Raw genomic sequence first — 22,087 nt, 5'->3', positions numbered from 1 at the left:
CCAGCAACATGCCTTAAAGTAAGTCCCTTGTTCTTCCTCTAGGACCTGTTTTCTAAGTTTCATTATGAGGGTAGGGAAGAAAAGGAAAATTAGTGCGGGAGACTCTATAGCCAACTAGTGGTATGTAGGGGTTTTTTTTTTTGGTGGAGTTTAAGATATATTCCTAAATTTGGGTTATCAGGTACAAGGAGATCACTAGTATGCTACTTACCTTGCCCAAGTGGATTGACTGCTACTAGAGCACATTCATTTAAGCTATAATGGGGATATGATGGAAATGAATACAGCATCATTACTACAATTTAGCGAAAGAACAGAGAAAAAAGAAGATGCGGATGATGACTATCCACAATGACTACTGCGATTGAACAGTAATGAATGCAATTAGGATTCTCTATTCGTATTTTGTAAGTGTCTCTATTGACTGAGATATGGCAGTTCGAATCCTGGCGAAAAAATATGGGAATATGCCGGGTGCGGGTGGCGCACCCAGCTGCACAATATGGCATTAGAGTGCTGCAGCTAGAGGTGGCCAACTGAGCGGTTTCGAACCGCTCGATTGGAACCAAACCGCTAATTATTCCTCAAAATTCGACTCGGAGCAGGTTTGAACCGAATCGGCACGAACCGATAAAATTAACGAATCAAATACGAATCACTTTGTAGAAAACCGGGACAGGCTCAGACCGGCCCGGCGAATCCGAATCAACAAATAATGCAGCTCTGTGATTCGGCTCAGACCGGCTCACGCGATTCGAATCGGTCCACGTCTGCTGCACCAAAAAATATAGTTTTTTGTATATTCTGAATCACTTTGTATATTACAGCGGATTTACACGTCATAGGTTGTAATTTGTAATACTGCACCAAATCTGAAGAAATCACCTCCCACTTGCTAAGCTACCCCATGTGTCATTCATGCAATAACAGTTTGTAAAATATTTTAACACTTGTTTGATTTTATTCATTTAGTTTTTATTTTATTATATCAATACGGTTTGTTCTGTTTTTCTAGAAAGGAGTTCTCTCAAGTTATTTGTAAAATAATTTTTTAATTAATAAAATTTATACGAGGTACCGTCCTTTTTAAATTAAAATACAAAAAAATTATTAAATTAAATTAAAATATGAATTATTTAAATTAAAAAAAGAACCGTTACAATCCGTGAATCCGCGAGCCTGTCACGAGTTCGATGGCTGAGGCCCAACTCGGGATCGGACCGGACCGCCTAACAAGCCGGCCGGCCACGAGTCAGCATTTGAGAATTCGTTTCGTGGCCAACTCGGCTCGGCCCGCCCCGGACCGACCGGTTGGCCACCTCTAGCTACAGCCCAGCTTTCTAAGTTATTTTCATATTAAGTCAGACTTGGATAGAATTTTTTCTCTTCAAAAATAAGTAAGCATCTAAGAAGCATGAGTGCGGGTACGGGGATACAGGAATTCGGCAAATTTAAGAATATGGGGTTTCAGGTGCGGGGGATTCGACAAATATTGATATATTAAAAAATATATATTATGCATGTATTTTAAGAGTTACATATATATTTAAACCAAATAATCAAATAATTAAGTTCAATATCCTTTACAATTTATAATATAATTATTTAATAACACAATTATTACACTATAAGGTAGTTAAGTGATAAAATATTCAACTAATCACAAAACTAATCATTAACAAGAATCCTCAAGAATCCCCGAGTATCGAAGAATCCTCAAGAATCGAGTGTGCGGTGCGGCAGGTGAGTGAAGAATTCCTACTTTCTACGTAAGCATAGATTTGTATACTTGTTGCTAATTCAGAGTTGCATCTAACCAACTTTACCTCAAACATTATAATTTATAACCCATGAGATAGCCCCCATTCCTAATGAGAAGGCAATGACCATTCCCTGAAACAGGTTTTCAGAAAGACAAACCAAATTAAACAGATCTAGTAGAAGGGAAAAACACAGTTTTACTTGTTTAATAATCCAAAACTCACCACTACTCCAAGAAGTGACAAGTAGCCCAAAAAGCTATAGAGGGTAGAAGTTTCTGATACATGACCCTGAGATTGATTATCAATGTGAGAGACAAATGACAAATTGTGCAGCATGAAATTAAGGCAGACAGTTGAATAAATTTTACTTCTTGTTATTGTCTTTTATTTTCATTTCAAAAAATACTCCCTCTGTTTGTGTTTATTAGACGTTTTAGAAAAATGCATTTGTTTGTAATTATTAGTTGTTATCAGTGTCCAATGTAATGTCAACTATCTCATTCCTTAGTTGCCCTTATTTATTGTCTATATTTATAATCAGATGTTACAAATGGTGTGTAAAATGAAGGGGCATGAATGTAAAACAGTGTCTTCTTAATGATAGTTTAGGAGTATTTCAATAAATTTTCTTAATACCTGTGCAACATCCTTAAACGTCTAATAAATCAAAACAGAGGGAGTACATCTTCTACACATCTGTGCATACTTCGAGACTCGGCAAGATCTAAATGGGGCTTAGGTACATACAAACTTGCAAAAAAAAAAGTATTGAAGAAATATGATTGTCAAATAATTGATCAAATGAGTGCATAATTAGTACTGCTCAACTCTTTGCTAAATATATCTACGAAGGAATAAGCATGCAATTTCATAAGTGTACAAAATATTGCTATTTAGATTACAATACTTACAGCAACCCTCAAAATTTCCACATTGAATATTATTAAGATGCCTAAAAAACCTTAAACAGCGCATTCTAAAGCATAGAATCTAATTAAGAAAATAAAATTTTGAAGGAGATGATTTTAGCTTACAATCTACATTGATTTAGGATGTCAACCTCCATAGATATTCAACTAAACCTATTTTATCAAAAGCTATTCCTCAGGGGCTATTCAACAAAAGGATTTTAGCTTATAATCGAAAGCTATTCCTCAGGGGCATTTTATCAAACACTCTGCAATCACACAATGCATTTGCCTTTGTAATCAATATTTACACCTCAAACAGTGCATAGTCGAAAGCTATAAACACCGATTGCCTAACAATTGATCATAATACAAACAAAGAAATCAAAATTCAACTACAATCAATTACCCAAATGCCTAAGAAATTGATGTAGATATGGATTGATCGCCCTTGAACTACCTTGAAAAGCCGTACTAATACAAAGTAATCCCTCCAACAATTTAAATACCCACTCTTGCACCCTATTAAGGTGTTCGCAATCAGGTTAAACACTGCCTCTCCTCTCCCATGAATGCATACGGAGTAAAAAAAATCTACACATCCTTCGTTTTTTAAGTGTTTGGACAATAATTATACAGAATTTTTTAAACGGAATTTTTTTAAAATCATACAATTTTGAGAAATTACCATGTATATTATTTTTTCAATCTTATTTTCAAAAATACAACCTTCTCCAATATTATTTTTACTGTATTTTTGAAAATACGCAACCACCATATATATGGTTGCATATGCAACCACCGTATTTTTGAAAATAATTTAGATAATGTAGTATTTTTGAAAATAAGATTGGAGAAGGTAGTATTTTTGAAAATAAGATTGAAAACTTGGTTATGAATAAAAAAAAGCCCTACCCCTTTCGTCTCATTCAATTGTATATGATATTTTTTGACCCGTTTTTTAATACTCTTTTAAAATATAGCTCCATAATATATTTTTAAATTATTTTTTTTGAATAAAAGTTTAATGTTTAAAATTTTATTTAAAAAATTCAAAAAAATATTACCGAACTATACTTTATAAGAGTCTGAAAATACGTGCAAACAATGAACGTATAAAATTCTGACGGATGGAGGGAGCAGCCGTCATGAACTGATCCAACAATTGTTTGGGTGGAGCTTTTAAGCCACGCTTTTGGAGTTACAAGTTAGAAGCACTTATTCGTACTGTTTGTATAAAAAATCGAGAAGCACTTGTATAAAACGGTTTTAGTGCTTAGCATGTGCCCATGGGCACACACTAGACAAACCCCTTATAAAAAGCTAAGAATTCTAACTTTTGTTTCATGACTTATATTTTTTTCCAAACATTTTAATCACTTATAAATTTTAACTAAATACTATTTTATTTTTTTATTTTAAATAAGAAGTATTTATTTTAAATTAATCGAAACGATCCTGAACATCTGTGGGTTAATATGCCGGGGACCAGGACTAATACACTTTTGTTATAAACAATAGCCAATCTAGAATAGGCTAGATATGTATATGAAAGGAAAATGTACATGTTTGTTGGGCTTGACATTATACGATTAAAAGAGCCCTGTTTCTGTTAAATAGAAGGTGCCATGCAGTTGGATATAGCTGGAAACGAGTCCTGGCTATACTCGTTAACTAAATTTGAATCGTTACATATTATGTAAAACTAGTTGAGAAACCGCGCGTTGCGGCGGCTTATAAAAATTATATTAATAATTTAATATTAATATTTGTAGAATAAAATAATTTTATGACTGTCAATAAAAAGTATATTAATGTTTCAAAGTTAATATTTGTAGGATAAAATAAATTTATATTATAAAAATCTTGATGTAACACCAGTACTAATATATAAAATTGCAAAATTGAACTATAATTCATGGTGAAAAAATGAAAATAAATTTATACACGTAATTAACAATTTAAAGTATGACGAATCTTAATTTTATTTGTTTTTTTTAAAAGTAATCATGTTCTTACATTGTCACCTTCTCCCAATTTTTTTGGATTGATTGTGCACAAAAACATCTAACTTAAATATAACTACCCTTTTAAAAGTTGCTTGAACGAAGCAAACAGATAATGCATGAATAATTTTTTCATGTATACAAAGTAAATAATATAAAAATTAACAACAACAAACATGTCTGATGAACAAAACAAATATTATAAAAGAATAACCAACAAACATACATCACTAATAGTTAATTTATTGAAATCAACCATCAATATCATGTTAAGACTATATTCTTTTCCTATGTTTGGATTTGTCGACTCCAATATAACGGTTTATAATTACATTTGCTTGCATCAACTTTTACTGTATAAACAGCCTTCACTTATCGTTATAGAAGAACGACACCTTCGAGTTAGAAATCGAGCAAGAGAAAGGTATTTTTAATTTTTGATATTTTCCTTCCAAAACTTTCAAAAAATTAGAAAAATAGAACGGAGCGATGTGAGAGGCGCCACCTACACGCCCCTCGTTTCTCTTTTAAAAATCGAGTAAGAGAACTAAATGGTAGGTTTGTGGTACTGAGAGAGGAGGTTGTGTTTAGATGATCCAAAACCCTACGATCTATACGGGTATTTATAGGTGCAGAGAGACTTGTTTGCTACTCTTTCCCATAATTAAATAATCTGAACAAAATCAGATTAAAATTTTCAAGCTACTATATTCCATAAATAATCTGTCTTTCCCATAATTAATTAATCTGAAACAAAATCAGGTTAAAACTTTCAAGCTACTATATTCCATAAATAATCCGAAACAAATAAAATTTGATGAACTTGTAAGACGTCGTGTTTCGATGGTATTAATTATATTGGTTGGCTAATATTTTAAATTGTTATAGATAAAGTATATCAGTTTAATACGGTAATAAATAATTTTATAATCTTCCTACAGATTTCGTACTGATATATGTAGAGGTTCGAGAAATATAGTCATTAATAGAAGGTTGACCATAATTATAAACAACAGGTGGGTGTGGTTGGAATGTTTTTTTTAGGAGATTGGCTATATTTTTATTTATTGTATGTCAATTCAAGTTTTAGCTAAAGATTATTTATGGTTGGAGGGGGTGTGAATGAGGAGAGAGGACGCGTTTCTTGAAGGTTTTTTCCGAGATCGCTTGATTATGAAGATTGTGTGAAGAAGGACCTTGTATTCGGAGGAGTATGTTCAATTAAAAATTAGAGGAAGATATTGAAGAGTATGTTCAATTGAAGATTAGATGAAGATATTGAAGATCCCTCCGAGATGATATAAAGACCATGAAATCTGGAGCGCATCTAGCAATGATCTACACCCCAATCATGTATTTTGTTGGATTATTCTCGCTGAGATATGAGGTAATCAAGATACATATTGAAGGCCCTTAGGAATAATTCGAAGAATGATCGCATATTGTGATCATGCATTGTTGTGGGTTATACTCGCTAATAATTGGGATGATCATATACTTCGATAGTTTAGAAAGAGATCTTATCTTATACTCTAGAGGGTTATCCTCACCGATGGATAAAAGTTTGGGGATGCCAGGATTATCATATTTATTCCATATGTCCCTGCCCATGATACAAAAGCAATGGTTAATGTTACTTTCAATAATTTGGGGCAATGCCAAATCTGTGATGTATTTGAATTTGAAACGAGTTATTGGGTTTTAAGACTAGGTCTTGAGTGAGCTCTCCCTTCGACAATATCAAAACCGTCTCAACAAAAAATTTGTGAAGACTCTATAAGACTTATCTAAGACATGGACCACCGTCTTGACTATAGCCTCATCCACAAAAAACTTACTTTTATTCAACTTATATTTCTTGACCTATAAGAATTATGTATGGTATGATTTCTATAAATATAATAAACTTTGCATATCTTAGTTATTGAAAATTGAGAATATAAAAGCAATCTACAGTTTCTTTAATCACAATTATTCATAAACACACAATCATCACACACCCACGGTTTTTCCGTCAAAAACCCATCATGACAAGTTTTTATTTCATTGACAAATTTTTTATCTTCGTTATTTAACAAATTTTATTATATTAAATCATTCGTCTAGTGTTGATAAAATCTAGCTCATTAGTTGGGATAGCAGCTTATCAAAAACATGCACCTATGAGAAACACCGTGGACTAGTCCAATATTTCATGCTAGTAATGAACTTGTGGGCTTGTGGCCATCAAATCAAAGTCAACCTAGGCCTTTAGTCAACTATGATAAAGCAAGTAGTCTATGCCTTTTTATGTGAATCATTGACAATTGACATAAAACATAGGAGGAGTAATACTTCTTCCATCAGCGTAGTGTTAGTGTATATCATGCTTTGATTCATGAATTCGAATATGGTACTCCCTCCGTCCCAGTTATTTGTATACAAATGACTGGGACACGGAAATCAAGAAATTGTGTAAGAAATTAGTAAAGTTAGATGAAAAGTGGGTATAGTGGTGGGACTCATGTATATTTAATACTCCCTCTGTTTGGATATAATAGTCGTTTGACTTTTTTACACGTACTTTTAAGAGCTTTGACCGCACTCTAAAAATTATTATTTTTAAATTTTTTCTTTTGTGAATAAAAATATATCACTAATACTTTTATTCACAAAAAGAAAATTTTAAAAATAATAGTTTTAGGTGTGCGGTCAAAGCTCTTAAATGTGCGTGCAAAAAAATCAAAAGACTAATATATCCAAACAGAGGGAGTAATAGATTTGAGACAGTGGAGGAAAGTAGTGGGTGTAATAATGTTTATATTATTATAGAATGAAGATAGTGGAGGAAAGTAGTTGGTGTAATGATATTTTATATTATAAAAGTTTACTATTTTTGGAATGTATACAATTGATGGGACGTCCCAAAAAGGAAACTGTATACAATTCACTGGGACGGAGGGAGTAGTACTCTTTTTCGTTGGTCATAATGGTATTTAATTTCAGGCCACTTGTTACCGCCGCTAATTTTATTATGACCACCGTAATACTTTTCATATTATTTTAAATTATTTATTCATATTATTTAAAATCCAGTATAGTTAAACGGCTTAGAAATTTAGCAACAAAATTTTGAATCTTGCCCAATTAAATATTCACACATTTGATTTGTGTAAATAAAACATCAATGGGACGTGAAAATGCAAATCGGTAGAATGGACCGAGGCTTTGTTTGGTATTACGATTACAATTCGCAGTTGCAGATTTTGTTAAAAACTGAAAAATTATCTGATAAATTTAAAAGTAGTTTTTCGAAAGACAATTTTTAGTTTCAAAAGCTGCTTCCTTGCTTTTAGGAAAAACATATCTTCATATTCTAAAAAAAAAACTATTTTTCAGTTTTTACGAGAAGTTGTCCAGGTTTTCAATATCAAACCTTATAAAAATTATTATTTTTCTATATTACAACTTAAAATACTTTCAAAATAAGCCTAAGTTGGTGTTGATATATCAAAGATTTTATTTTTAAGTCTAAATCGGTGAAATTATTTGAATCCAGACTCAAACAAAGTTATTTTAATTCATTGCATTTTGATGGACAGTGTGAACATATTTGTTTACTACTCCCTCCGTCCCCCTCAATTGTTTACATTGGAGGGGGACATGTAGACCAAGACAATGTATGAAAAATGAGTAAAGTTAGATGAAAAGTGAGTAAAGTGGTGGGATCCATCAATATTTAATAATAGATTTGAGATAGTGGAGGAAAGTAGTGGGTGTAATAGTAGTTTTTATTGTTAAATACTATGCAAATAGTGGGGGAAGACAGTGGACTCATATGAGTCCACAGAATCGGTGTGTCGTTTAGTCATTAGAGAAGACAAAGTAATACTAATATTCAAAACACAGACTCGTACGCAACGTTAACTAACTTATGCATTTCCACTAGTATTTCGCTGCGAATCTGTGAACACAGCACTACAGCAGTAACCTGCTCCAAATAAAATTATTGATCTATTTATCCCGTTAATTTGATAGAAAATTTTAAGATACATAATAATATATTTAATATAAATAATAATATTTTTTTGTCATATATTTAATAATATTTAGTATTGAATAGTTTAATCATAAATATACAGAATAAGTATTCAAAAAATTACAAAACACAATCACATAAAATGAAAAATAGACACTACTATAAATAAATATTCCAATACATCCAAATATCCAATGTATAAATATTCCGATACATCTCAAATATGACGAAAAACGAACACCAAACAGTATCATGGTCCAGATACATTCAAAACAAGTGATTAATTTTTGGCAAAATATTAATCGAAAGAATGGATTGATTGTGTTTTACTAAACTCAAACAACCCAATTACACGTCACATCTTTTGCGGTAATTAAAATGAGCTGGTCAGCGTTCACACGCTTTTCAATTCAAAAACAATTACTACCCCTGCTTGCCTATATATACCCCCATACACACAATCATCGCGTGCACCAAACTCCATCCACACTTCCCGCGTTTACTTCTGGAGAGAGAGTAGAGAGAGAAACACCACCAATATCCTCGCAAGTCGTCGCCGACGACTTCACATTATCTCTCCGGTAAGCACTCGATCGAGATTATTAATTTATCAAGTTTATTAATTTATATCCGTAGCTGTTAATAGTAAGTTAGTAACGGAATCTATGAAGTCCGCAACTGAATATTCAGCTCATTGAAGAATCATGTTTGTTACAACTGTTGTTTAATATTTAAGTTATTTAAGTAGAATCTCGAATAAAATAGTGTCGAAAGTCGTCGCTGTCGATTTAAAAATGGCGTGATCGATAGAGTGAACTGAAAAGGACAGCTAACTAATGATAAGTGTCAAGTAGTAGTATACACACGTAGACAGTAAGATATAATTTGTTTGTTTGTGAATTATTTGCGATTTGTTTAGCTTTGAGAGATCCGCAGAAGCCGGTTTGCTTGTCGAAAAATTGTGAATTACAATCTTATTCTTTTGTAGTTTAGTATCTTTGGCCGGCTATGGAGAAAGTCAATTGTATCTTCGTAAACAGCTAATGTGAAACCATGCTGTATATGTAATCCTTCTGGTTTAAGCTCATTGTGTCGATTTTCGAAGAAAGTTTCTACTTATAGAAAGTTTGTACTTATAGAGGTATGTTAGTATGTGTGCGATAGTTTTTGAAAGGAATATAAGTGTCTAATTGCTTTGATTTAGGCTTATAGTGTTGTTTTGCAAAAAAGGTTTGTGAGTTACGTTAGTAGCTTGATTCTTTTTACGGTATTTATGTGTTTATTGTTGGATGTTCTATTTGTAAAGAAAAAGTGATAATAATATGTTTGAGGTTGCAAGTTGTAATTGTAGAAAAATTGTGTAGTGAATTCGTTTGTTTCAAGCTCATAGTATTAGTTGTTGAAGAAAGTTTGCTTTAAGAGATTGGAGCTAAGGAGGTATATTAATATGTTGCGTGTGTTAGGTTTTTGTTATTGAGAAATACTTGCTTGATTTGGATTATGGATTGATACGAGTTTGTTTAGTGCCTTGATTTGTCTGTGTTATTTATATGTTAATATTGGAAGTTCTATATGTGAAATTGATGATTATGTAGCTGAAATTTGTTAGTGGTAATTGTGATAATATGCTAATCTGGGAGACATGTATAACTGCAGAAGAAAGCTGTATGTACTTGTCTGCATTGCTTGCATAAGATTTTGTTGTTTTGTTCTAAATAAAGTAACTGATCTTTGTTTTGTTCTCAGATTAGTCAGTGAGGCGAGGGAGATACTGAAAATTGTAATTTTTATGTTTGTGTAACTTTTTGTGGATGTAGGTTGTAGGATGGGGGTTCTTAGTGAAGATGGAACAGGGCTGAGGAGGAGAGGGTGTTCGTGTTCAAAAGAAGATTTTCTTCCCGAGGAGTCATTTAGGAGCTGGGGCAACTATGTGAGTGCCTTGAAGCAGACTCCCTCCCGGTTCATGGACCGGGTACTGACTCGATCAGCTGACCAGGCTGAGCTGGAAGTCAAATCTCGGAGCCACAATGAAATGAAGAAGACTCTAAACTGGTGGGACCTTATGTGGTTTGGTATGGGTGCTGTGATTGGAGCTGGAATATTTGTTCTCACTGGGTTAGAAGCTAAGGAGCATGCTGGCCCTGCCGTTGTTCTCTCCTATGTCGTATCTGGAATCTCTGCTTTGCTCTCTGTATTTTGCTACACTGAGTTTGCTGTGGAGATCCCTGTTGCAGGTATATAAACATAAGAACTACATGCTATTACGGGGTCACAACTTGAACAAGATCATTAACTTATATCTTATTGGAAAATTTGGTAAAAAAAATTCTCTACCTGAGGTAATGTGCCCATAAAAAAGAATGGAGTACCTTGGTATTTATACATTTGAATACATTTATTATAAGATAATTTAGTGAAACACCGATCTCGTGCTATTAGATTCATTCAGTTTTGGTTGGAAATCGCGAAAGCATGTTATTAGTTTTAATAATTTACCGTTCAGTAACTTCCCGTTAAATGACAAAACTTTATAGTGCATAAGATAAACCTTGGGGGTTGTGGTTCTTTGTTTGGTAAGATGTCCAGATCCATGGCTACCTGGTCCTTGTAGCATTACAACTTTGTATCACATATCTGGCCGCCTGCACCCCTTGGCAGTTTCGCTCAACTTCAGTCCTTCGATTTAATGTATAATCCTCATATTCTGGGCTTACCATCTGTTGACATGAACAAGCATGTGTCGTGGGAACGCGTTTTTGTTTGTATGGTTGTTTTTACAGTTGGATTCTTTCCTTTTTTCCAGGTGGCTCATTTGCCTACCTACGAGTTGAACTCGGTGAGTTTGTGGCCTTCATTGCTGCCGGAAACATAATTCTTGAGTACATAATTGGTGGTGCAGCAGTGGCTCGATCATGGACATCCTATTTAGCCACCCTTTGCAACCAAGATCCAGATGATTTTCGTATTCATGCCAGCGCGCTTACGGATGACTACAATGAACTTGACCCCATAGCTATTGGCATAATCGCAGTCATTTGTCTGTTTGCAGTTTTTAGCACCAAGGGGTCATCTCGTTTGAACTACATTGCCTCAGTCGTCCATATTGTAGTGATTCTCTTCATCATAATTGCTGGTCTTATTAATGCTGACACTGATAACTACCGTGATTTTGCACCCTATAAAGTACGCGGGATCTTCAAAGCCTCTGCTGTCTTATTTTTCGCATATGTTGGATTTGATGCTGTTGCAACGATGGCAGAGGAGACTAAGAATCCTGCTAGAGACATCCCTATTGGTCTTGTAGGTTCAATGGTGATTACCACCACTTTATATTGCTTACTAGCTATTACACTCTGTCTCATGCAACCCTACAAGGATATCGACAAAGATGCTCCATTCTCTGTTGCATTTAAAGCTGTAGGAATGAATTGGGCTAAATATGTCGTTGCAGCTGGAGCACTAAAAGGCATGACATCAGTTTTACTAGTTGGAGCTGTGGGTCAAGCTCGATATTTGACACACATTGCACGAACTCACATGATGCCACCATGGTTTGCCAATGTCAGTCCTAAAACAGGAACTCCAATTAATGCAACAGTTGTCATGCTTGCGGCAACTGCAATTGTTGCATTCTTCACTAAGCTTGATGTCCTTGCCAACCTCCTCTCAATCTCAACCCTTTTCATCTTCATGCTTGTCTCTGTTGCACTTCTTGTACGTCGCTACTATGTTAGTGGTGTGACAACAACTGCTGACCGCAATAAATTCATCGCATGTATAGCCCTCATACTCGGTTCCTCAATTGCGACTTCTGCATACTGGGGAGTTACTGAGGACTGGATTGGATATTGCATAACTGTGCCAATTTGGATACTGGCCACTATTGGAATCAAGGTTTTCGTTCCTCATGCACGGGATCCAAAGCTCTGGGGAGTTCCATTGGTGCCATGGTTGCCATCTGCATCCATTGCCATTAACATTTTCCTTCTTGGATCCATTGACAGTGCTTCATTCGTCAGGTTTGGAGTCTGGACTGTCTTGCTATTGATATATTACATATTCTTTGGCCTTCACGCTTCGTATGATATTGCCAAGGAATATGAAGGCAAAGATTACGCAATGACATTGAAGAAGACCGAAGAGGGTAATACTCTATCCACTGCATCTATGGCTGTTGCTGCTGATCAGAAGAACGGTCATGCAAATCCCAGTACCTAAACTTGTTTCTTAACATACACGTGTGCAGCATTTAGAATTTTCAACTGTGCCACTCTTCTATTGCCTTTTACTATTATATGTAATATGTAATTATGAAAAAAATGTAGTCTTATGTAATGAAAATCTGCAGGTTTGTCTAGTAAAATCACTGTGATTAACTTATCATATGCAACAAGATTGTTCACATGAGTACAGGTACTTGACAGTATTTCGAGGAATATGTACAAAAATTCGCTCCAGCGGAGTTCTAGTCATTTCCTAAATATAAGATCATTTATTATTTGAGTTTTAATGATTAAATATTCAACTCCTATTTAGCAAAAAAAAAAAAATATATTCAACTCTCACTTTTTACAGATTTTCTCTCATAACTTTTTTTAAATATTTTTTACTAAAAGAATTTGGATATAATATTGTAATAATAATAGTGAACCCAAACAGGGATTTGTTGTTTCTTAAAGTTTAAATTATTTTTATCAAATCTTTAAGAAACCTTATTAGTTATTAGGACGCGATGTTCCGTTCATCCGTTGTATATACTCTGTAAACAATGCTGTACATGAAATTGTTCTTGCTGCTGCTAACTAACCCCGCCCAAATCTCTCCGATTTCCAAACACGTGAAAGCGGTTGTAAAAATAGGCAAAAAATCACTCTAACTCAAGGCTAATTTGCAGTTGGGTCACCGAACTCAAAAAATTTGCAAACGGATCATAGAACTAAATTTAATTTGCAATTGACTCACTGAACAAATAAAAACTTGTATTTAGGTTGTGTCGTTAAGTATCAGCTGAATTTAGCGGAATCCGTTAAAAAAATCGATTTTTTTAAAAATTCTGAAAACTTAAAATAATCTGAAATTTTTTAAAAAACTTTAAAAAATATAGAATTTTTTAAAAAAATGTAAAAACTTTGAAAAAAATCGAATAAATCTAAAATTCAAAAAATATACCTAAAAATTTCAAAAAAATTTCCAAATTTCCAGATTTTTAAGAAGTTTTAAATTTTCGAAATCGAGTTTGAAAAAATTGAATTTTTACATTTTTTTCAAAGTTTTTTTTTATTTTTAGCGGATCCTGTTAAAGTCAACCGATAATTAACGGCGCAGTGACCTAGATACAATTTTTTATTAGTTCAATGAGTTGACTGCAAGTTAAATCTAGTTATGTGATCCATTTGCAAGTTTTTTGAGTTCAGTGTCCTAATTGCAAGTTGGCCATGAGTTCAATGATCTTTCTGCCAATTAACCCGATTTGTATATAAATTTTCAAATTTATCCTTTTATTTTTATTATTTCCAGTACGTTATTACACTTACATGTGAATATAGTGCAAAAGAATAGAAATAATACTTGAAATATAATTTAACAGACTTTGCTTAATATATTTTATTTTTCAAAAGAGACTATTAAAATGGAATGAATGGAATAATAAATGTCATTGAATTAAAAGATAAGAATATGTTGTTATATTAAAAATCTTATCTATGGCTACAACTTCTTAAATTTTCGAAGATACTTACAAAATTAGTGGAAAAAAACATCTCATCTAGTCAATTTAAAGATATCCAATTTCCTGACAAAAAAAATCTCCAATTTGATTTTTAATCTAGTAATCCACAAAATAAACTTTAATAGTATTTTTTTTTCAAGAAACTGTAATAGTATTAAAATGGCCCCAAAATGTAAAATTTATAACCAGCTTTGACTTGCATCAACTATCAACCACCACCTTTTGGGCAGTCCACTCCCCCTCTTCTTAGTCACCGTCAATTCCAAGGTAATTCCGTTTACACTTTCTTCAAGCTTTGATCTCCTATTTTACAATTACATATTTGTGTTTGTTTGTGAATACACTGTACAGTATACTATACATGTGTAACAAAATTTTTGAATTGTTTAAATTTATACGCAAGTTGATTTTAATAGTTACCCCTAAATTTTATAATTTTATTGCTTTTTTACAAACAGCTAGAAGTTTGATAATCACTAGTACATTTTTGTATATGTGCCATGTGGTTGATTTATGCCTAATCAGGAACCCTCGAATTTTGTTTTAAAAAGAATGTCTAGTTTTTGTAATACTTATGTGATAAAATTTTGGTATTAATTTAATCTACACCCCTAAAATGAGTATATATGTGAATAATTTAAGACAACATTGAATAGATTCTACAAAAAGGATGAATTTAAATATAGAAATCAGTGTATGATTATAGTTACTAATGTTCTGAGTGATGATTAAGATTGAATATTATTTAGTGAATCTCTGGCATTGTAGCCTAGAAGATGCCTCTTTTTTATTGATACACGTGAGGTCGAGAGTTTAAGTCTGCAACGGATAAATTGTATTCTAGATAATAAATATCTAGCACCATAGCATAGGGAACAGTCCTCTTCTTCTATTATCAAGCGTTTGAAGGTTTGAATCTTGGCGAAAGTAGTTAAATATATGCGATGAATCTGTACCGAGTGTGTGTGAAGAGATTAGTGGATATGCATAATGCATTACAGATTTAAGAAGTGTAATAAGAAAGGTAGCTTAATGGATGTGATATATTAACAGATTCTGTTTTAAACTGATTGACAAATGGTTTGGTGTTTAAGCAGCTTAACTCATACTAGTACTAATAATTGAAATGGGTAAATATAATAGCCACCACTTGGTGTTCACTTATGTAAAGAATTGGTGCTTAACCCTTTCCTTAAACCTACCCATATGTTGCTTACTCGGCCTCTTTTACTACTCGTGGTACTGTTAAATTCATTGGGTTTTTGGTGTGTCAAATTGTGATCATAATTTGCATAGACCCTTGGATATTTATACAGCATGACAATAACAAACAGCCAGCAGAAGAATACGTGTTTAAGTATACCTCTGTTCATGGTGATTAAGACTGTTTTACGGATAGTTGGCATGGTTAAGACTCCTTAACTATATTCTTCTGTTATGTGTTGATTTACACTAATTATATGATGGCCCAAAACCATAGTATATAGGTGCAGAGATGACTAAAATTACATGTAGAATTTTCTTGGATTACCAATTTGAATAGAAAAGAATCTCTTCTACATAAACAACTTGTATAAGAATTCCATGTTCCTTATAAATCATGATCTCTAGTTGTACGACAATTTTGGGTAATTATCTAACAGCATCCCAAATGGTTGTTAATAAAGTGTGTTGTGTTCTCCTCAAATCGTAAAAGCCTCATATAATTTTATTTCTCTGGTTAATTGTCACGAGCACCTTAAATGAGACAGTAACTAAATAAGCCATATCAAAAACTCTAAATAAGATTCTTTACATATTTGGCAGGAGAAAATGTCGACAGGTGATGGAAGTGATCAAGGCAAGGTCAAATCAAGGCGTTTTGGGTGCAACAAGGATAATTTCTTTCCAGGAGAATCATTTCAAAGCTGGGGTAATTATGGAAGGGCATTACGTGACACAAAATCGCGGCTTAGAAATCGCCTCCTGACACGTTCTAGTGATGAATTAGAGCTACATGAAATGCGTGGTAGGAGTCAGAATGAGATGACAAAAACGTTGAACTGGTTTGATATCATCTGGTTTGGTGTTGGGTCTGTTCTGGGAGCCGGAGTTTTTGTCTTGACTGGACAAGCTGCGAGGGACCATGCTGGACCTGCTGTCATAATATCATACCTCATTTCAGGTTTATCTGCTCTGCTTTCTGTTCTCTGTTATACAGAATTTTCTGTGGAACTTCCTGTTGCTGGAGGCTCATTTGCATATTTGAGAGTCGAGCTTGGTGATTTTATTGCGTATGTTGCTGCCGGAAATATTCTTTTTGAGTATATCGTAAGTGGAGCAAGTGTGGCACGCTCATGGACTTCATATTTTGCAACATTGTGTAACCACAAACCTGATGATTTCCGCATACATGCTTCAGTTTTAGCGGACGGGTTCAACCAGTTAGATCCAATTGCGGTGCTTTTATCAATTTCCATCTGTGTTGGTGCATCTCTGAGCATTAAGGGTTCGTCAAGGTTCAACTCGCTTGTGACTATAGTCAATATTTCTGTCATGGTATTTATCCTTATAGCCGGCTTAACTAAAGCGGATGCAACTAACTTTCAACCTTTTGCACCATTTGGCATTGATGGTGTTTTGAGAGCTTCTGCTATACTTTTCTTTGCATATGTGGGATTTGACGGTGTTTCAACATTGGGTGAGGAGATCAAGAATCCGGGGAGAGACATACCTATTGGCCTCATTGGTTCGATGATTATTATTATAACAACTTATTGCCTTCTCGCAGCAGCATTGTGCCTTATGCAGCCATACACTCAGGTTGATGTTGATGCACCATTCACAATCGCATTTACAGCCGTTAAAATGAATTGGGCGAAATATGTAGTAGCCATTGGTGCATTAGAAGGAATGACAACAGTGCTGCTTTCAAACATCATCGGTCAAGCCCGATATGTTACTCACATAGCACGAACCCACATGGCTCCCCCGTTTCTCGCTGCAATAAATGAGAAAACCAAAACACCGGTAAACGCCACTGTTATAATGACCATTGCAAACTGCATTGTTGCATTTTTTACTAGCCTCGATATCTTGGCAAACCTTCTCTCAATCTCCACACTGTTTATATTCTCACTAGTTTCCATTGCGCTATTAGTTAGAAGATACTATGTTTCCGGAGAGACTACCAATGCAGACAGAAACAAGCTTATAGGATTCTTGACTATGATCATAGTTTCTTCTCTAGGCTTAGCTCTTGTCTGGGTATTTAGCAAGAATAAAGTGGGATATATCGTGTGTGTAGCTCTGTGGATTATTGCTACCCTTGGACTAAAGCTAACTGTTAAAGAAGCAAAGAAACCGAAATTGTGGGGTGTTCCATGGATGCCTTGGTTGCCATCGGCTAGTGTAGCGACCAACGTCTTCATTATGGGTTCAATTGATGGATCGTCCTTTATCAGATTCTCAATCTGGACAGCGGGATTGTTAGTCTACTACTTGTTTGTAGGATTGCATGCTTCATATGATGCAGCGAATGAAACCAGGGAAAAATTTGATGCTGCACAAGCTGAAGCTGCAACCAAACATCAGAGTTACAAGTAGCATTGTACTACTTGAATGCATTTTGAAGCTGCAACCAAACATCAGGGAAAAATTAGGTATTTTGGTTGCTTGTTAGTTTAATGTAGGAGTGTTCTCCTCCAAATTTGATGGTCTAAACTTGAATGCATAAACATAGATTTTATCTGAATTTTACTTTGAAGCATAATGATATCTTATATTTCATTGTCTGCACAATTTATCAGTTCATATTTAGTACAGAATAAGTTAGATGAGAACATAATTCTGTCAGTATAACTATACAATTGACCCGCTAATACGCGAGGGACGAGGGTCAACCAAATTGTCTAGATTTTAAGAATAAGAATCGCCCAAAGTTTAGTTACATCAAACGAACTTTCAAGTTGGTCGGGACTTTCTTAATTAGTTGCTAAATAAACTTGAGAATCATTTTTGATCTGAAGATCTTGCTAAGTCGTTTGTGTAGTGTTATGTAAATTTTTCCGGATCAAATATGGCTTACAACTTAAAGTAATTTTGGTGAAATTTTTACTCCCAATTCCCACATATCTCAGCAACAGTTTGATATGGTAATCCTTTTTCACCTACCTAATTACACAAATACTTTAATTTTTTTCTATTTTTTATTATTTACATTCTCCAACTACAAATGTCACCTTAAAATTACAAGATACGGAAAGTTTAATCGTCAAACATTTCGGTTTTTTTCTTTTAGAGTGTGTAGTTTATACAAGTATCTCTAAAAGTTTAGGTGACATGCTAAAAATAAAATTCATAAATAATACATATAAATTTCACCACTCTAATAACATAAAACTGATGTCTATAATTATAGTCAAACTGGATTGTCGAATATCTCTGTAATGAAATATCACATCATCAATTATTATATTCAAATAATATATCTTATTAATAGACACTTGAAATAATAAAAATATGCTTTTTTTCTGGCAAGGCTCATCGAAACATCGACAAAAATCTACAAATTCAATGTAACCAACCATTTTTAATCATTGAGAATGCTCTAAGTAATCAAATTAGAAATAATGTTTAATAAATGACAGTAACTGAGGGTTGATTTTATTAAATGATTAAACAAAATAAAATTGTTGAAATGTATTTAGGGAAGCAATATAGTATATAACAAACTCTGATACCCTAGTAGTAGCGTGAGTCCACCGCTGAGCCGCTGTATAAATATTTCTAAGCCTAAGTAAAATCATTTGTTCTGCTGCCTCCACTTGATACTTCATATACTCATCTGGATTCAGAGGTTTGTTTTCTCACTATCATCACATTACATACAAATTTTTTCTTATATAATTAGTAAAACATGTGACGTGCACATATTAGTGTAATTATATAAATCATGTGTTCTGGATCACATGTGTGTATACATGCAGTACAAAATGAATAATGAACGTGTTGTGCAATTGTAACTTTTAAGTATAATGTGTGTGCATGTTCGAAATGGTGTATTTTAGGTTGAGAATATCATATGTTTCAATCGTTATACTACTAGGGTATTAGAGTTTGTTACATACTCCGACCCGTATCCATGTTGGACACTTTTAGTCGAGTCCGGGTAACATAGCTAAATGTTCCTGGCCATTAGCCCGACAGGGACGGAAGCAGGGGAACTATCCTGAAGCTCTTCACCCGAGCTAGAAAATTTAATAATTTTTCTTATTCTTGTTTTGATTAAACTCACTATCTATTAATTTTTGGGAAGCATACTTTGTGAGTGTTTTGTCAAATGCATTTTGGCAGGACACTAGGATGGGTGACAATGATACTGGTGGCCAAGGCGCAATCATATCAAGGCGCCATGGATGCAGCAAGAATGATTTGTTCCCTGAAGAATCGTTTCGAAGCTGGGGAAACTATAGCAGGGCAATCCGTGCCACTAAATCACGCTTTAAGAATCGTCTCCTGACGCGTTCAAGTGACAACCTGGAGATAAATGAAATGCGCGCTAGGAGCCAGAATGAGATGAAAAAAACACTCAATTGGTTTGATATCATGTGGTTCGGTGTTGGTTCAGTAGTAGGAGCTGGAGTTTTTGTCCTCTCAGGACAAGCTGCTAAGAATGATGCAGGCCCTGCTGTCGTGATCTCGTACCTTATTTCGGGTTTATCTGCTCTGCTTTCTGTCCTCTGTTATACTGAATTTGCTGTGGAGCTTCCTGTTGCTGGAGGCTCATTTGCGTATCTGAGAGTAGAGCTTGGTGATTTTTTGGCCTTTTTGGCTGCTGGGAATCTTCTGCTAGAGTACATTTTGTCTGGGGCAAGCGTGGCACGTTCTTGGACTTCATATTTTGCCACATTGTGTAACCACAAACCTGATGATTTCCGCATACATGCTTCAGTTCTTGCTGATGGCTACAACGAGTTGGATCCGATTGCAGTTGTTTTATCAGTGGCCATCTGCATTGGCGCGTGTCTGAGCATCAAGGGCTCTTCAAGGTTCAACTCATTCGCGACTCTGGTCCATCTTCTGGTCATGATATTTATCCTTATTGCTGGCCTCACCAAGATTGATACTTCTAATTTTCAGCCTTTTGCACCTTTTGGCGTTCATGGTGTTCTGAGAGCTTCAGCTATGCTTTTCTTTGCATATGTGGGGTTTGATGGTGTTTCGACGTTGGGGGAGGAGATCAAGAATCCGGGGAGAGACATACCTATTGGCCTCATTGGTTCAATGCTCATCACTATAACACTTTACTGCCTTTTATCAGCCACATTGTGCCTTATGCAGCCATACAGCCAGCTCGATTCAGATGCGCCATTTACAATTGCCTTCGAAGCAGTTGGAATGAGTTGGGCTAAATATATAGTCGCTTTTGGTGCATTGAAGGGAATGACTACAGTTGTGCTTGCTAACATCATTGGCCAAGCTAGATACTTCACTCACATTGCAAGAACGCATATGGCTCCTCCATTTCTTGCGGTGATCAATGAGAAAACCAAGACCCCGGTGAATGCCACTGTTATAATGACAATTGCAAACTGTCTGGTTGCCTTCTTCACAAGCCTTGATATCTTGGCAAATCTTCTCTCAATCGCCACACTTTTCATCTTCTCACAAGTTTCCATCGCGCTATTAGTCAGGAGATACTACGTGTCTGGTGAGACATCCAGTTCTGACAGAAACAAACTCATCGGATTCTTGGTTTTAATCATATTTTCATCGATAGGCTTAGCTATCGTTTGGGTAGTAAGTGAGAGTTACATTGGCTACACAGTCATGGCTGTGCTTTGGTTTGTGTCTACTCTGGGGCTGAAACTGAGTCTGAAACAAGCAAGAAAACCGAAAGTGTGGGGTATTCCATGGATGCCTTGGTTGCCAGCTGCTAGTATACTAATCAACATATTCATCATGAGTTCTATCGACGGATCTTCTTACATCAGATTCTTGGTGTGGACAGCAATTCTGTTGATCTATTACTTGCTTGTAGGATTACATGCTTCATACGATGCAGCAGTCGAAAATACGAAAGCAAGAAATGTAGCTGCAGAAATGGCCAATGTTGAAGCTGGAGTAGCACCAGTAACAGCACCAAATGCCGAAGAAGCCAGCAGAACATAGTAGCAGACAAATTCCAATAAGATTTGATCAAGCCTTTGGAGCTTGTTCAAAATTTGTTTCGTGTGACATGGCAAGGACATTGTTTTATTATTTTACATTCAGCGAGCATCAATATGTACAGGTAAAGTATTTCTTAATTACGATTCGGAATTGATTATTTTAGATTCGGAATTGATTATTTTAGTTTTCATTCTTGAGACACATCCTATTATATACTGGATCACAGATTTGACATACATATGTTAGTAGCATACGTACAATAGAAAAAACCGCTGGATATGTATAAAGGGTGCCACAGTATCATTAGAAGATTACCACAGTCTAAAAATTTTCATGTCCAGCGCTTTTTTTTACTGGACGTATGCTACTATCATTCGTATATTTTAGACCAGTTGCCCACAAATATACTGTATACTAAAAACTGCATATGTTAATTACCTCTGCGTAAAATATTTCTGCAAGACTAAAGTAGACTCTGAACTCAGAAAATTCTTACCCTATCAGCAAAAACT

General features: G+C 34.7%; 3 protein-coding genes across 5 annotated transcripts; all 3 read left to right on the top strand.

Annotated features, from left to right (window-relative positions):
* The first annotated feature begins 9,140 nt into the window (after nucleotides 1-9,140).
* On the top strand, nucleotides 9,141-13,058 carry LOC108205189 (cationic amino acid transporter 1). 3 transcript variants are annotated; one of them, XM_017375025.2, is made up of 3 exons: nucleotides 9,141-9,276; nucleotides 10,513-10,929; nucleotides 11,499-13,058. In XM_017375025.2, exons 2-3 carry the CDS (start codon nucleotides 10,521-10,523, stop codon nucleotides 12,911-12,913), a joined length of 1,824 nt encoding a protein of 607 aa, XP_017230514.1. In that variant the 5' UTR covers nucleotides 9,141-9,276; nucleotides 10,513-10,520; the 3' UTR covers nucleotides 12,914-13,058. The 3 variants fall into 3 exon arrangements, with proteins under 3 accessions (XP_017230514.1, XP_017230515.1, XP_017230516.1); XM_017375026.2 differs by lacking the exon at nucleotides 9,141-9,276 and adding an exon at nucleotides 9,571-9,836; XM_017375027.2 differs by lacking the exon at nucleotides 9,141-9,276 and adding an exon at nucleotides 9,855-9,925.
* A 1,561-nt stretch (nucleotides 13,059-14,619) lies between these two features.
* Nucleotides 14,620-18,174, top strand: LOC108193901 (cationic amino acid transporter 1). The gene is made up of 2 exons (XM_017360749.1): nucleotides 14,620-14,690; nucleotides 16,230-18,174. The coding sequence occupies exon 2, from the start codon at nucleotides 16,236-16,238 to the stop codon at nucleotides 18,006-18,008; it is 1,773 nt and encodes a 590-aa protein (XP_017216238.1). The 5' UTR covers nucleotides 14,620-14,690; nucleotides 16,230-16,235; the 3' UTR covers nucleotides 18,009-18,174.
* A 1,000-nt stretch (nucleotides 18,175-19,174) lies between these two features.
* On the top strand, nucleotides 19,175-21,776 carry LOC108197724 (cationic amino acid transporter 1). The gene is made up of 2 exons (XM_017365417.2): nucleotides 19,175-19,260; nucleotides 19,758-21,776. The coding sequence occupies exon 2, from the start codon at nucleotides 19,767-19,769 to the stop codon at nucleotides 21,573-21,575; it is 1,809 nt and encodes a 602-aa protein (XP_017220906.1). The 5' UTR covers nucleotides 19,175-19,260; nucleotides 19,758-19,766; the 3' UTR covers nucleotides 21,576-21,776.
* Nucleotides 21,777-22,087: the final 311 nt, after the last annotated feature.

The sequence above is a fragment of the Daucus carota genome, chromosome 1 (assembly GCF_001625215.2).
Source record: "Daucus carota subsp. sativus chromosome 1, DH1 v3.0, whole genome shotgun sequence".
Classification (NCBI taxonomy): Eukaryota; Viridiplantae; Streptophyta; class Magnoliopsida; order Apiales; family Apiaceae; genus Daucus; species Daucus carota.
Note: the sequence above shows the minus strand (reverse complement) of the source record. Positions and strands in the feature narration are given on the sequence as shown.